The 13,108-nt window shown below is 41.8% G+C and overlaps 1 protein-coding gene across 1 annotated transcript in view; it reads right to left on the bottom strand.

The window, feature by feature from the left end:
• The window catches only part of unc5ca (unc-5 netrin receptor Ca), a 197,201-nt gene that overhangs the window by 42,438 nt on the left and 141,655 nt on the right, over window positions 1-13,108 (bottom strand). The window contains exons 5-7 of the mRNA XM_061072126.1: window positions 7,593-7,773; window positions 1,762-1,929; window positions 1,305-1,469 (exon numbers count right to left, since the gene is read on the bottom strand). Coding sequence (XP_060928109.1) covers window positions 1,305-1,469; window positions 1,762-1,929; window positions 7,593-7,773 — 514 coding nt within the window. The remainder of the gene's footprint in view (window positions 1-1,304; window positions 1,470-1,761; window positions 1,930-7,592; window positions 7,774-13,108) is intronic.

Raw genomic sequence — 13,108 nt, 5'->3', positions numbered from 1 at the left:
ATAAGGCGCTGAGCGAATCGCTATAGAAAAGAATGAGGAGCAGGTGAGGCATGAAACCAGAGGGACTGAGGCGACGAGTCAGGAAAAAGAAAAGATAGCAATGAGGAGAGGAGATTGAATGCAAAGAGCAAGGTTTGTAGGAGGAGAGGGGAGCAAGGTGAGGAGGGTGATGCGGAGGGGAGGAGCAGAGGGAAGACGAGGAGAGAAAAAAAGAGGCGAGGAATGAGGAAGACGCCAAGCAACTGTCGAACTCTGCTGCTGCACAAGTGATGGAAATACACACACTCCAGTTGAGAAAGAAAAAAAAGCCATGACTCATATTGTAACACCTTCAGGAACAATATCATTGAGGACTAAACTTCAAGACAAGGTCAGGAACCTTTTTCCTACCAAGAGCTATTCAAATTTTAATAACAACTTCTCGAGGCCATAAATGGAATTATTGACACAGATAATATGTTGTACTTCTTTTTGTGTCTTTGTCATTTTCCGATATCAACTTTGCTTTTCAGTTTCACCAGAGAGGTTTTGATTTCATCAGTATCACCTTGTAGCTTTACACAAAAACTACTCAACCGATTTCCAAACTTGACGGACATTTTCACTTATTAACCAGAAAAAAAATCAAGATCATTTAGGGGAGTGATATTTCAAAATGAGTCAAATTTGATGAGTGAATTCAAGAGGCCTTGACAGAGGTATGTGCTCTTTTGAAAGCTATTGCTATTTGAATATTGTTTTTAACATTTTTATTTTTTGTTGATTTTGTATTGAAAGTGTCCTTGAAACCAATCCAGTATTCAGCTGTGAGGATTCTTGAGATTGGCCTTTTTTCATCACTTTGAGTGCGTCCCTGCAAACTAGGATCATCAACTTGTGTTTATTGTTTGTCTATTCCTCTGGGAAAGCACTTTCCATTTAATTCTCTTGACAATCGACATGACGCGAAATCAGTGTGTTTCCTTCACCCTGACTGTGACCTGACATGCAGCCAGAAAGGATCAATGTGAAGAACGTGTTGTTATACCCAGAGGTTCTCTGCTTTAATTTGTATATTTTTAAACAATTTAAAATATTGATTCATTGATTATAAATGGTTTAAATCTTGTTTTGTTACACTTCACTCACCAGCCCAATAACTGCCTCATATAAGGTCAAATATCACGTGGAGCAGACACAGCAACCCGTTGGTTCAAACTGGCTTGCTCATTTTCACGGTTAGACAACGTATGACACAAATTCAATATATATACAAGAGACCTGTCAATGCCTAGTCTCTGAGAGAACCATTACTGTCAACTCACTTTGCATACAGAGTCCGTCGGTGCAGTTCTGGGACAGGAGCACTAGCCCGTCGCAGTCCTTCCCTCCGTTCTTCGGGGCTGGGTTGTTGCACTCCCTCCTCATCCACTGGGTGCACTCTGTCCCACAGGCTGACCACTTACTCCATTCGGTCCACACACCGTCCACTGGAGGGAGAAGAGCCAAGGGAATAGGAAGCACAAGATGAGACACGGCATGTGAAAAAGATGAGGCCAAGAATAATGTCCTCCATTCTGCCCCAAAGCCCTCTGACGTGTAGCATATAGAGGACGGAAAATAGACGTGAAATCTGAGCACAAAGGGAAACAGGCAGAGACCGGTGGCCATAAAGCAAACCAGCACAAAGGAGAAGTGGATGCAGTTCAGTATAATATGGGCATGGTAGCGTGAATACAGTGGCGTGTAGCATTGAGTTCAGCTGGAATAGAACAGATTTACCGGTGCACAGTGAGGTGCAGGACAGTTTCTGGATGGCCTGTCCCTCACAGGGCATCCCGCCGTTGAGAGGGGCCGGATTGGTGCAGCTCCGGGTCCGTTTCTGGAAGCCTCGACCGCAACGGCTGTTACACACTGACCACTCCGTCCACGTCGACCACCCACCGTTCACTGAAGAAAGAAACAGATCAGTCAGTGAAGTGCATTGACCATCAGCCACCGTATGTGAGATGCCACACATACAAAGGTGTTTTCAACCGTGTGTCCCTGAGGCAGAAAGATATCAGGTGGGAAAAAAAAAAAAAAAGACCTCCAGATCTGCCACAAAGCTCTGAAAAGGGTTAATGATATAACCAATGACCTCCACATATCCTCTATGACTAATTCAATCTACAGCCATCAGGAATACATTTGAGATTTTCCTGCAATTACACTTTAGACATAACGAGCAGTAATACAAAGATATGACCATTTTCAATTGCTTAATGCACTTTGACATAATGTGCGTTTATGGTGTGGAATGATGTTGATGTACTGTATTTTTAGACTGTCGTGTATTTGTGAAGGAAAATTGCTCGTTTTGGGACCAATAAAGCATTTTTAACTGAACCACACAACAAACTGCAGCGGATATATACAAATATAAATCCCTCAGGACACACACACACACACACACACACACACACACACACACACACACACACACACACACACACACACACACACACACACACACACACACACACACACACACACACACACACACACACAGCCTTGTGCAATTGTTCGATTACACTGCTGCTGCTGTTGCACAAATTCCCCCTGCTGTGAACACACTCACTAATAGAAGACACAGACTGACACGCATATGCAGAAACATTAAGTTGTGTAACCGACAGTTAAACTGTCATTCGGCTGGAAAATTGTTTCCCCTTGTTGTTGAGCGCACAGGGAGGGAAAAAAAACAAATATTATAAAATAAAAAAAGAACACAGTTTCTGAGATTTCTGAATCCTCAACAGCCAAAGCAGGGGTGTCAGGCTTTGTAGTCTGTTTGTTTTAAGGCTCTTATATACTACTACGTGTCCGTTTCTCGGAGAGGTCTCAGCGGGAGACAAAGAGTCTTTTTGATTTTTAATTCTCCGTCAGTCTACGTCCGGAAAAAATTCACCGCCAAACCCATAGGTGGCGCAACGGAAGACGAGCTCAGAGAAGCCTACCCCATTTGGGAAGAAGAAGTCCACGTGTCTCTGTTGACATGTTAGCTTGCGTCCCACACACTGAACCATGGCAACTAACAGAACTAAATAAAGTGACACCCAGCGGGTCAAGATGCTGATGTTATAGTTTCTTAGCGCAGCGGTTCTCCGGTCTTGTTTCCGAACTGTGTTGCTGATTCCACAGCTTGAATCTGCTTGAGGCTACATGTAGCTAGAAGCTACACGGACCTAGCTCCCCCCAGCTTCCACACACAGTCAGCAGGGACTCCCGACACTAACTACTACTATCCAGTGTTTGCTTCTAACCTGACGGTAATATAGAAACAGTGTCATGATAGAAGTGGAATTAAAGTCGTGACGGCGGGTTCTTGCACTGTTACCACCGCAGTTAGCATGGTGGCTAGCCTAGCCCGCTAGCCTAGCCTGCTAGCGCCATTTTGAAAGCTCGTTATAACCGTATGTGACCGTGCACACATGCCCTCAGTGCTCTAACGAGCCACCGTCAGCCGGACAACTCCGCTGGCTTAACACACACGTCACATTAATCGTAGAATCATAGTTGTGTTCGTGTTTGTTGCTACATGTAAACAGGAAGTTTGAGGTCCGGAAATACGGAAATGACGTCATACGGAAATGATGTCGTTCGCGGACCAATCACAGCCAAGAGCGGTCCGTCGGGTCTCCAACATGAAGACGGATAGTTAGAAAAATCAGACGTGTACGAAAAGCTGTCAGACGCCCTCGGAGTGGACGTTTCACGACGGATAGGGCGGTCTTATCTGTCCGTAATAGAAAAAACGGAGAGGCATAAATTGGCCTTAAGTCGTGTCGGCACCTCTGAGAGATGCTCCTGCATTCTGTCACATTTGACTTGAATTTGTATTATCAGCGCTTTTCATGAGTGAAAAAACATGGTAGAGTTAGTGCAGACAATGGCGAGGGGAGATGAGACGGAAAGGGAGGAACCAGGAATAAAGTTAGAATGAGTCACACGGACATCCAGAGAGAGTTGACATGTGCAGAGGTGTAGTGGGATGATGTTCCTCTGCCGCTGCTTCTGTCTCAGCCCAGTGGACAGTGCCCACTCTGCTTCTTTCCCAGTAGCCAATTAGAAATGAATCATCCTCCAGGAAATTCAGAAACAGTTACTTTTTGTCCTACTTTTCCTTCCCATCTGCCTTTCCTTCCTCCTCACCTGTCTTCATTCCATCTATAGCTGCTCCATTCCCCCCCCCCATATGTTCCTCTGTTGTTTTTTTTTCTTCCTCCGCTACTATTTCACCTTGTCAACGGTGTCAGCCAGGCCGCTGTGCAGCTGAGAAGATTGAACAATCTATTTCTGTGAGGATACATCAGTGTCAAACCACTCCATCTCTCGCCGTGTGTATCCAACACGCACACACGCACCGTTACTTTTGATTGAAACACTCCTCCCAGTGAATAGAGCCCGTGTTATATTTGAGAGAAACACTGTTTGTGTGTGTGATGTTGGGCAAGGCCCAGTGATCCGACTTAGAACAAAGGGTCGTAAAACCTTAGGCCAGGCTCGGGTAACCCCTTACATTTAAAAACCCAGCATGGACCCTTATCTCCATGTGGCAAAAGATCACGTCCTGGTCCCCCACGGTAAGCCCGCCCCTGGGGGCCAAATCCTGACAACTCAATTGGCTGGAGGGCCACACTGACCCCTGACCCCTCCTCCCAGGGGGGAGTCACCTGAGACATGACTTAAAAGGGCTGAACTCACAGACTTCTCCCTCTCTTCACTCAGATGCCCAAGCAACAACAGAACCCCTCCGGGGTTCTACTAGTTAACTCGGTATTTTTAAGAGACTTTCTTTGTACTCCTCTTTTCCACGCTGCTCAAGTTGTTTTCTGACCTCAAGAGGTCTAACCACACGACTCAGTAACTAAGGAGGCGATTAGACATCGAAACAGGAAGTGCCCCGCTGGACGGACTCCCACCCTTCCATAGACTTTACTTTTTCTTTTTTCCACACGATCTACAACGGCTACAAGCAGCCGAACGTCCCTGTGAGGCAGCACGATCTCCGCTGCTGCAGAAGAAGACGAAACCTCATCTCGCCACGGAGCACAACGGATCGGCTCCGGCCCAGCTGCGGTGCTCACGAGAGCCCGTCTGAGAAACTTCAAGCGATTCACTGAACCTCCGGGGATTCGCGCCAAGTCGCATGCAACCCACAAAATCACGGTCACAGTAAGAGGCTTATGTTGTCTGGGCAGATGTTAGTTTTAATATGTAGCGTGTTGATTTAATACTTGAGTGTATTTTGTTGATGGAACTTCCGTGTTCCATTGTTTTAGCCGGCCACTACTCCGAGCCGCTACTTCCGGTTTCCGGTTGGATCGCAATGTTTTGTGTTGCAGTAAATAGGGCCGCGAGAAGCGCCTCCGCCCGCACTGTTAACGTCTGTGTGAGTCTGCAGTGATTTCACCGATCAGAACCTCGGCCCACAACGCTCGCTTGAGGGCTGAGGGGTGAATCACTGTTAACTCATCTCAGGTGTATTTTTAAGAGCTTCTTTGAACTCTCCTTACATGTTTTTCTCATGTTTTCTCTCTCTCTCTCTCTCTCTCTCTCCTTCTAAACCGACCTATACACACTTCTGACCTGTATTTATAATACAGGTCATGTCACATAGTTAAATCTATGCTTAGAGAGGCTGAACACATCTGGAAACCATTCGGCCCCAAAGCCAAGCAGAGATAAGAATTCTCTTTGTCTAAAATTTCCTTTGTGTAATTCATGTGACGACCACCAGTGTGCGCTCCGGCCACATGGTGTCATTAACATAGACTCCATCTTGAATAACGCAAGTTAACCCACCATTTTGAGTCTATTATTGCCACGCCTCCGCTCTCTCTCTCCTCCCATCCTGGCTCTAAATTCATAACGGCTCCGCCATCTTGCTTTGTAGTCAATCCGCCATTTTGAGAGTTTTTAGGCCTTGATTCCACGAATCATGATCGGCCTCCATCTTAGATGTGATGTCACTACGCGTCATCGCCACCCCCCTTCTTTTTCTCTCTCTCGCACACACACACACACACACACACACACACACACACACACACACACACACACATTGATAGACACAGACAGACACACACACACAAAGAGACACATAGATGGACCAGAGGTTACATGCGTGTTCTAAATTGTGATAAGCTGCTGTTGTTATCTTTGAAATATGGGAGTTTGTTAAGATGATGAATCATTAAATAACACTAACTTTATTTCACACACACACACATAGACACACACACACAGAGAGACACTTTGACACAGACACACACACACACATAGAGACAGACATACATAGGTAGACCGCAGGTTGTCCATGTATTTTCTGAATTGTGATAAGTGCTGCTGCTGTGTTTACCTTTGAAATATTGGAGCTTGTTAAAATGATAAATCATTGAATAACATTATAACTTTATTTCCCCTTTTTAATAAATACTTTTGTAATTAAAGTATCTGTAGTCTGTGATTATTTGTGCATATGTATGTGATTGCAGCTGGATTATGATCGCCTGTGCTCGAACTTAGAAGCCTTCACTGTTTATTAAGTAATCGTTAATATTAAAATATTGACATTATTAATTTGACATTTATCATTATGAGACTGATAATTATAGCTTGACATCGTTGGTCCCTGGTAACCAGGGTGGTGCCCCCCTTTCTCAATTATTAATATAGATAGTATTATTCTTAAATTGATAATTTTATTGTTTTAGACTAATTATTTTCATTATTCTTGGTTGATAACCTTATCATTGTTAATTGACAGCTTGTACTTTCTAATTGATAATTCCTATTTTCTCATTAGTGGTTTTATTGTTATTTGATTACTGATCATCTTCAATTAATAATTTAATTATTTTTGATAGATAATTTTTATTATTTTAATAATCCTATTTCATGATTATTAATAATTAGCCAACGTCAAGTCTACTCCTATTGCACAACAGTGATGTTGTGCGTTTTCCTTATATATTGTTTCTCCTCAAAATGTTTCCTATCCCCTCATGTCGCGCTGGTATTTGGTAAAATGAAGAATAAAAAAAAAATCAGAAAGCGAGTCATATGAGGCGTTTTTCCCTCCTGGCAAAAAACCTTTTTCTTCACAGGCTTTTTATTAACAGGAGGGGCTTGGATCGAAAAACAAGCCAATACCCTTCAGAGCAGAACCTCTTCAAATCCGTATTTTCACAGATGTTCTCTTGCCATATGTCGCAAAACTCATTTGGTGGCCGCTCAAAGTGCAGACGCTTGGAAAGCCAGAGTCTTTCATTTCAACCTGAAGGTGCAATTGGTGGGTTTTAATTGGATGGGGTTAAGGGTGATGTGGGAATATCGGGCCAATCGCAGAAGAGCGTGTGTTGGCATGGCAGTAGAGCTAATTTCATGTGGCAGATGGGTGCTGGCTTGGCTCATAGTGTTGGGTAACTGCAGCTCGCAATAAAAAAAAGTGTCAGATTGGTAAAACTCACATACACTTCAGATAAATGAGTTTAATTAAAGCTTTAAGTAGAAAGGTCTGTAGTTGTGTGTCTTCTTCACACACACAAGGACACAAGCACGCAACTTACCGTAAACGATAACGGTCGCCGTCGTGCTTCTTCTCTTCGCCACTATGTTCTTAGCCACACACGTGTAGTTGGCGGTGTCGGAGAGCCGCGCCTGTTTGATGATCAGGTTGTGGTCGATGGTGAAGTAGAAGTTTCTGTCCTCCGCAGGGTCGATGATCTCCTCGTTCTTCAACCACTCCACCTGGAAAACAATGAGCGGAGAAAACAAGGGCACCGTAAATATACAATATGTGTCAAATTGAAGAATAAAATACACTGTGTGCATTTGAGCATGATGTCATTAATTACAAGGGAAAAAGGGCTAATGATAAAATCAATATTATAATCTTGTTTTCACAACTAATCCACCCTCAGAGTAATGGCTGAAAAAGAAGAATAGGGCGGGGGAAAATAAAATTTGATGTTTGTCTTAAACAACCCAAGTGTGAGAGTAAATGAAGCAAAGGAAGATAATTACAGTTCTGTAAAGTATTGGTATTGGTATAATCTTGTCTTTCCAACCTTTCCAGATTAAATGAAGGTGGGATGGGAGGATTTATAAAATGCTGTGGTAATCTTGTTCTTTAATGGTTCGACACAGAAGCTTGATGGAAATGTCACATTTGAGAATTCGTACACATAAAGAACAACATATATATGTGACGGATTGACGACTCTGTAGTGACTCTGAGACTATCTAGTCCTCCCCAATGGTTCATCCTGTAGGTAACCAACAAGCTCTCGTGGAAATTATTCTCACATAGTAAATCTTTGAGATTGTAGATCACACAATTCCGGGAAAATAAATGATGGGGTAGGATGTAATAATAATAATGATAATAATAACAACAGTGCTCATGAATGATGACGCTACACGAAGATGTTTATCTACAGTGAGAAATCTGGTGGTGGTTGGGGGGGGCAGTGTAGAAAGGAAAGTGTCCTATTTTGTGAGATAGTTTGGGTGAAGGGTAGGCCAGTGGGGGAACTGCCCTATTTATGGGCCTAATCACATTTCCTGAGTGCTGTATTTACTGGTCCAAACCCTCATAAATTCAACATGTCCGAGCTTTATGGCAGGCACATAAATGTCTGAGCCGCGTTGTTTAATTCCCTCCTCCCTTCGCATTAGGAAATGGAAATCTCAGATGTATCAAAGAGGAAAACACAGACTTATTCTTCAGTCTACTGCCGCGGCAAAGCTCGGCTGTCACTCTTCTCCCGCGGTTATACCACCTGCTTCTCTACCGGATCTGTACAGACTCTGGAAGTGCATTGTGGGCGAAAAGGTTTTTACTGTAGCTCTGAATTCTCAATCATGAGTCAGACGCCGTTTGACCTTTCCGTTTCTATCACAAAGTAAAGGTTATACGAGAGAAAAAAACAAAAAGACAAACAAACAACAACATCTTATATGAAAGACATCATTGCCACGCAGACTTAGAAAATTGTGTAGGTACTTTCACCCAAAGAAAAATAAATGCAATGTGTGTGAGGCTGTGAAGAAACAACAACATGGTAAATAAGCCGAGCTGTGATCGCACAGAAGAATGACAAAGCTCTTTGTTGGAATACGAGCATGAATACAAAGTTGAAATGTGTTGTGATGAGAATAAATAAAGTTATAAACCGGATTCAGACGGACAAAGATAAGAGAGCACAGCACAAGAGTCCCGGGAATATTTCTTCTTACTGGAACATTGTTTTTAGAATTTTTTTATTCGTCTACTTTATTGAATAAACACTACACATACTGTATGTTGTATATTAAAGGTAATTTTGGACAAATTGCACAATTTCACATCTTTTATTCTTGTATTGTGTATTTGTAAAACAGCCTTGTATTGTAGATATTATTTATGTTTCTTTCTTATATATTCTGTTTCTATTTGTATTTTTATCGTTTTAATATATTTTCCCCTTGCACTCTTGCTTTCTTTGCGCTGCTGTGTCAATTTCGTATTTCCTCTACAGAGGATCAATAAAGGAACATCTTATCTGATCTTATCTTATCTTATCTTATCTCATTCCATATCTCATATGATTATATAATGTTGGTCTTTCTCTCACTATCAACAGTTTTCTTCAGCTTTCTTTCTACAGTGAATTGACTACTCTAATGTGTGAATGGTTGTTTGTCACATTAGTGTACGCATGTGATTTGCTGACATGTTCATAGACTACTCCGCCTCACACCCAATGACAAGCCTCAAAGGATAAGCAATAAAGATGATGGATGGCTGGTTGACATAAGAAAATACATTCATAGTGTATATCCTATTCAATAAAAAAAACAGCTTTCATGCACAGAAGCATTTTCAGTTTTATTTGGAGTGGAGTAACTGCAGTAAACTAGAGGCTGTTATTGATACTAAGTATCATTATCAATATTTTTTTTAGTAAGTATAGGCCCTTACATTTTTTACTGTTTCAAGTGCACTCTTGAAAGTTTGAAAAGCTTGAAGAGTAAGTGTTGTATGCTTGTTAAAAAAGGTAATACAAATAGAAAACAAATGGTGTTTCATCTGATGGAGATTTAAAAAAAGAGAGAGAGGGACAAACTAGTTCCTGTTTACTTTGATGGTTTGAATCCTAGCTTCTCTCCAAATAATCACACACATTGTGTGTAAACAAGCGTTGTTACACAAGCCAAAAGACTTTTATCTATTCATTCATCACAGAATACTGTGGCACAGTTTGTGCAAACATTGGGAAATACCAGAGCGTGATTTGCATTTGGCTGCTAACATTTTAACAACATTTAAAAAGTTGCTTAATAGATGGTATGTATAGATGTGATGTACATTGTCTCTAATACACCAACTTGACTGAAGAATATAATTATTATTAACTATCATTGACCAAAAATGCGTATCAACTCTATTCACCCACTGATACACGGTTCCATCAATAGTCCTAATTGTTTTACACTTAATTTAATGCTTAAAATTACAAAGTTTACTTTCCTTCCTAGTTTCCTCCAAACACCATTTATTTACTGTCAATCACCAACAGCAGTGAAGACCAACATGTCTGCATTCTCTTGAAAAAAGCAATTTGAAGTCAATTTCTAATTAACCTGGGGAACCTCCTGCTTACAACCTGCTTACTCCAACACTTTCTACAGCTGCTCGCTTTGGCAGCTTTGGTGTTAAAAAGCCTTTCAACCACAGCAACAAAAGCAAGTATTTGGCATTTGGAAATAAAACCAAATATCACCTCAGCAATCGCCAAAAACAGGAAGAATCTATCAAGTAACGGTTCTTAGAGTAGCGAAAAGCCAGATAAGACTATTTTCCTGTCAAAATAAAATAATGCTAATCCAAACCTTCACTGTCAGCGTATTCATTTGTAGCAGCTGGCTCTTGTGTGACGATGCACTGAGAATAGCTGCAGTCGGTGATGGTGTCTGAAGGTTGGAGCATGTGAGACTGATGTGTGTGTTCTGCTGGACTCAGACAAAGAGACCACATGTGGTGGTTATACTATCACTGCCACCGCATCATTAGCCACAGCTGGTGCAACTGTGCGCGCCCGTGTGTGTCTGTGCTTATGTGTGTGTCTGTGTGCGTGTATGTGTGTGTGTGTGTGTGTGTGTGTGTGTGTGTGTGTGTGTGTGTGTGTGTGTGTGTGTGTGTGTGTGTGTGTGTGTGACAATGGAAGAGATTGGATCAAGCCAACCCCAGGGGAGAATATGTATTTGTTATTTTAACTCTCACCCCCATGTCACCCGCCTCTTTTGCATTACCTCCTATACAACACGAGACACACGCACGCACACACACACACACACACACACACACACACACACACACACACACACACACACACCAGCTTTTAAGGGGGTTCAAGAGGAGTCCACTCTTTTTTCTTTTTAGACAAAGAAATCAAAACACTTTCTTTTCAAAGCGAAAAGTGCTTCATCTTATCAATTACAAACGCACTTTCATTTCTCTCTGCTTGACAGACACACTAATTGGCTACAGGTATAGTCTGAATCCTTTTGCCCCTTCATACTAAAGCAGATTTGTGTTTCTATAGTAGTTAATAATGTGCTTCCTTTTAAGTGATTGAATATTAAATCAAAGCGGTTAGTGATGACGTCAAATATGTAGATGCAGCCATATGTTGTCTTTGTCGCAACTTCAGAACCAATGTCCTATCTCATGCTGTGTAATATCAAAGCCGCATTAAAGAGCGTGATGTATTGCACAATCTATTGAGATATGCATCTTCCTTTGGCAGTGGAACAAAAGCTCTGTAGCATGCTGTGCAAGATAAAAGTAGGCCAAGATATAGAGATATACACTCCCCTTGTGTTGCACTGGCGAGCAGCACAAAATGTTTTGAAACACAAAAGCGTCGCTGTATATCTGCTTGTGAGAGCAGGAACATCATAGTCACACTGTGTCACAAAGAGAAACACGGTATGAATCTTGCAAAAGCAAAACAAATGGCAGACCACAGAGCAAGAAGTGAGATAACAAAGCAATATCTATGACAAATGCTAAAATATGACATGCTTTGTAGAGTCGCTACAAAGGGTCTCATATGGGAGTCGATAACGTTGTCTTTGGATAGAATCTGCCACCGAATCACAACATTAATTTTTCAAAGTATAGCAGGGGGCAAAAAACACACAGATACACAACGAGAGCGCCAGGGAACAAGAGATAGAGTAATAAAATCTGATTCTGCAATCAAATGAATACAAGGAAATGTAGCTGTAGTGTGTGTGTGTGTGTGTGTGTGTGTGTGTGTGTGTGTGTGTGTGTGTGTGTGTGTGTGTGTGTGTGTGTCAGAACCTGTAAATCACTGAAGTGTTAATTTGTTCGTCACTAAGGATTATCCCCTTGATTAGCTATATTATCTGGATTCCTATAAGGACATGGATGAGTGGGTTAAAGGGCTCTCAGAGTGATTACTCTACCTTGGTGTGGGCGGAGACTGAGTGTGCACCATGTGTCTGTCCAGATTTTAATAATCCCAGCCCCACACTGCCCACACCCAAAAGCTCTGTCGCTAAATTGCACGGCAAGCTGAGGCTCCGGTTGTGGAGGGGCGATCAAGACACGCAAGGACAGAGAAATGAATGCAGAATCTCTTTGAATCAAAGGACAACATGGGGCCAATTCTATTGTTTATCAAAAAAATGTTCTGTACATTTTTAGTTCTGTTGAAATCGCAGTTATTTGTGTTGTATGAGTCAACCTGGCACAGCTGTCTATGAATCATCCTGAGGAATTAGCCTAGAAGGGAAGCGGTGATGAGATGCTGAATCACCTAACTCAAAATAAAAAGACTGAATCCCGACTTGTAGGAGTGAAGTTGTCTCCTCTGATATTTAATATCTACGTGACCATGTCCCTGAGAAATTATATTGATCGACAATTTTTTTGTCAAATACGTTTTAAGGGAAAAATCATTGTTGGCTGTTTTGTTCAAGTTCTTTGACAAATGTTTTGGATAAGTTCAAGCTAAATGATATTTATTTAAAAATGGTGTGTCCTGTGTTTCAGACAATAATTGACTTTATT

This window comes from Limanda limanda, chromosome 5 (assembly GCF_963576545.1).
Source record: "Limanda limanda chromosome 5, fLimLim1.1, whole genome shotgun sequence".
Lineage (NCBI taxonomy): Eukaryota > Metazoa > Chordata > Actinopteri > Pleuronectiformes > Pleuronectidae > Limanda > Limanda limanda.
The sequence above is the reverse complement of the archived record's forward strand: the minus strand, read 5'-3'. Positions and strand labels throughout refer to the sequence as shown.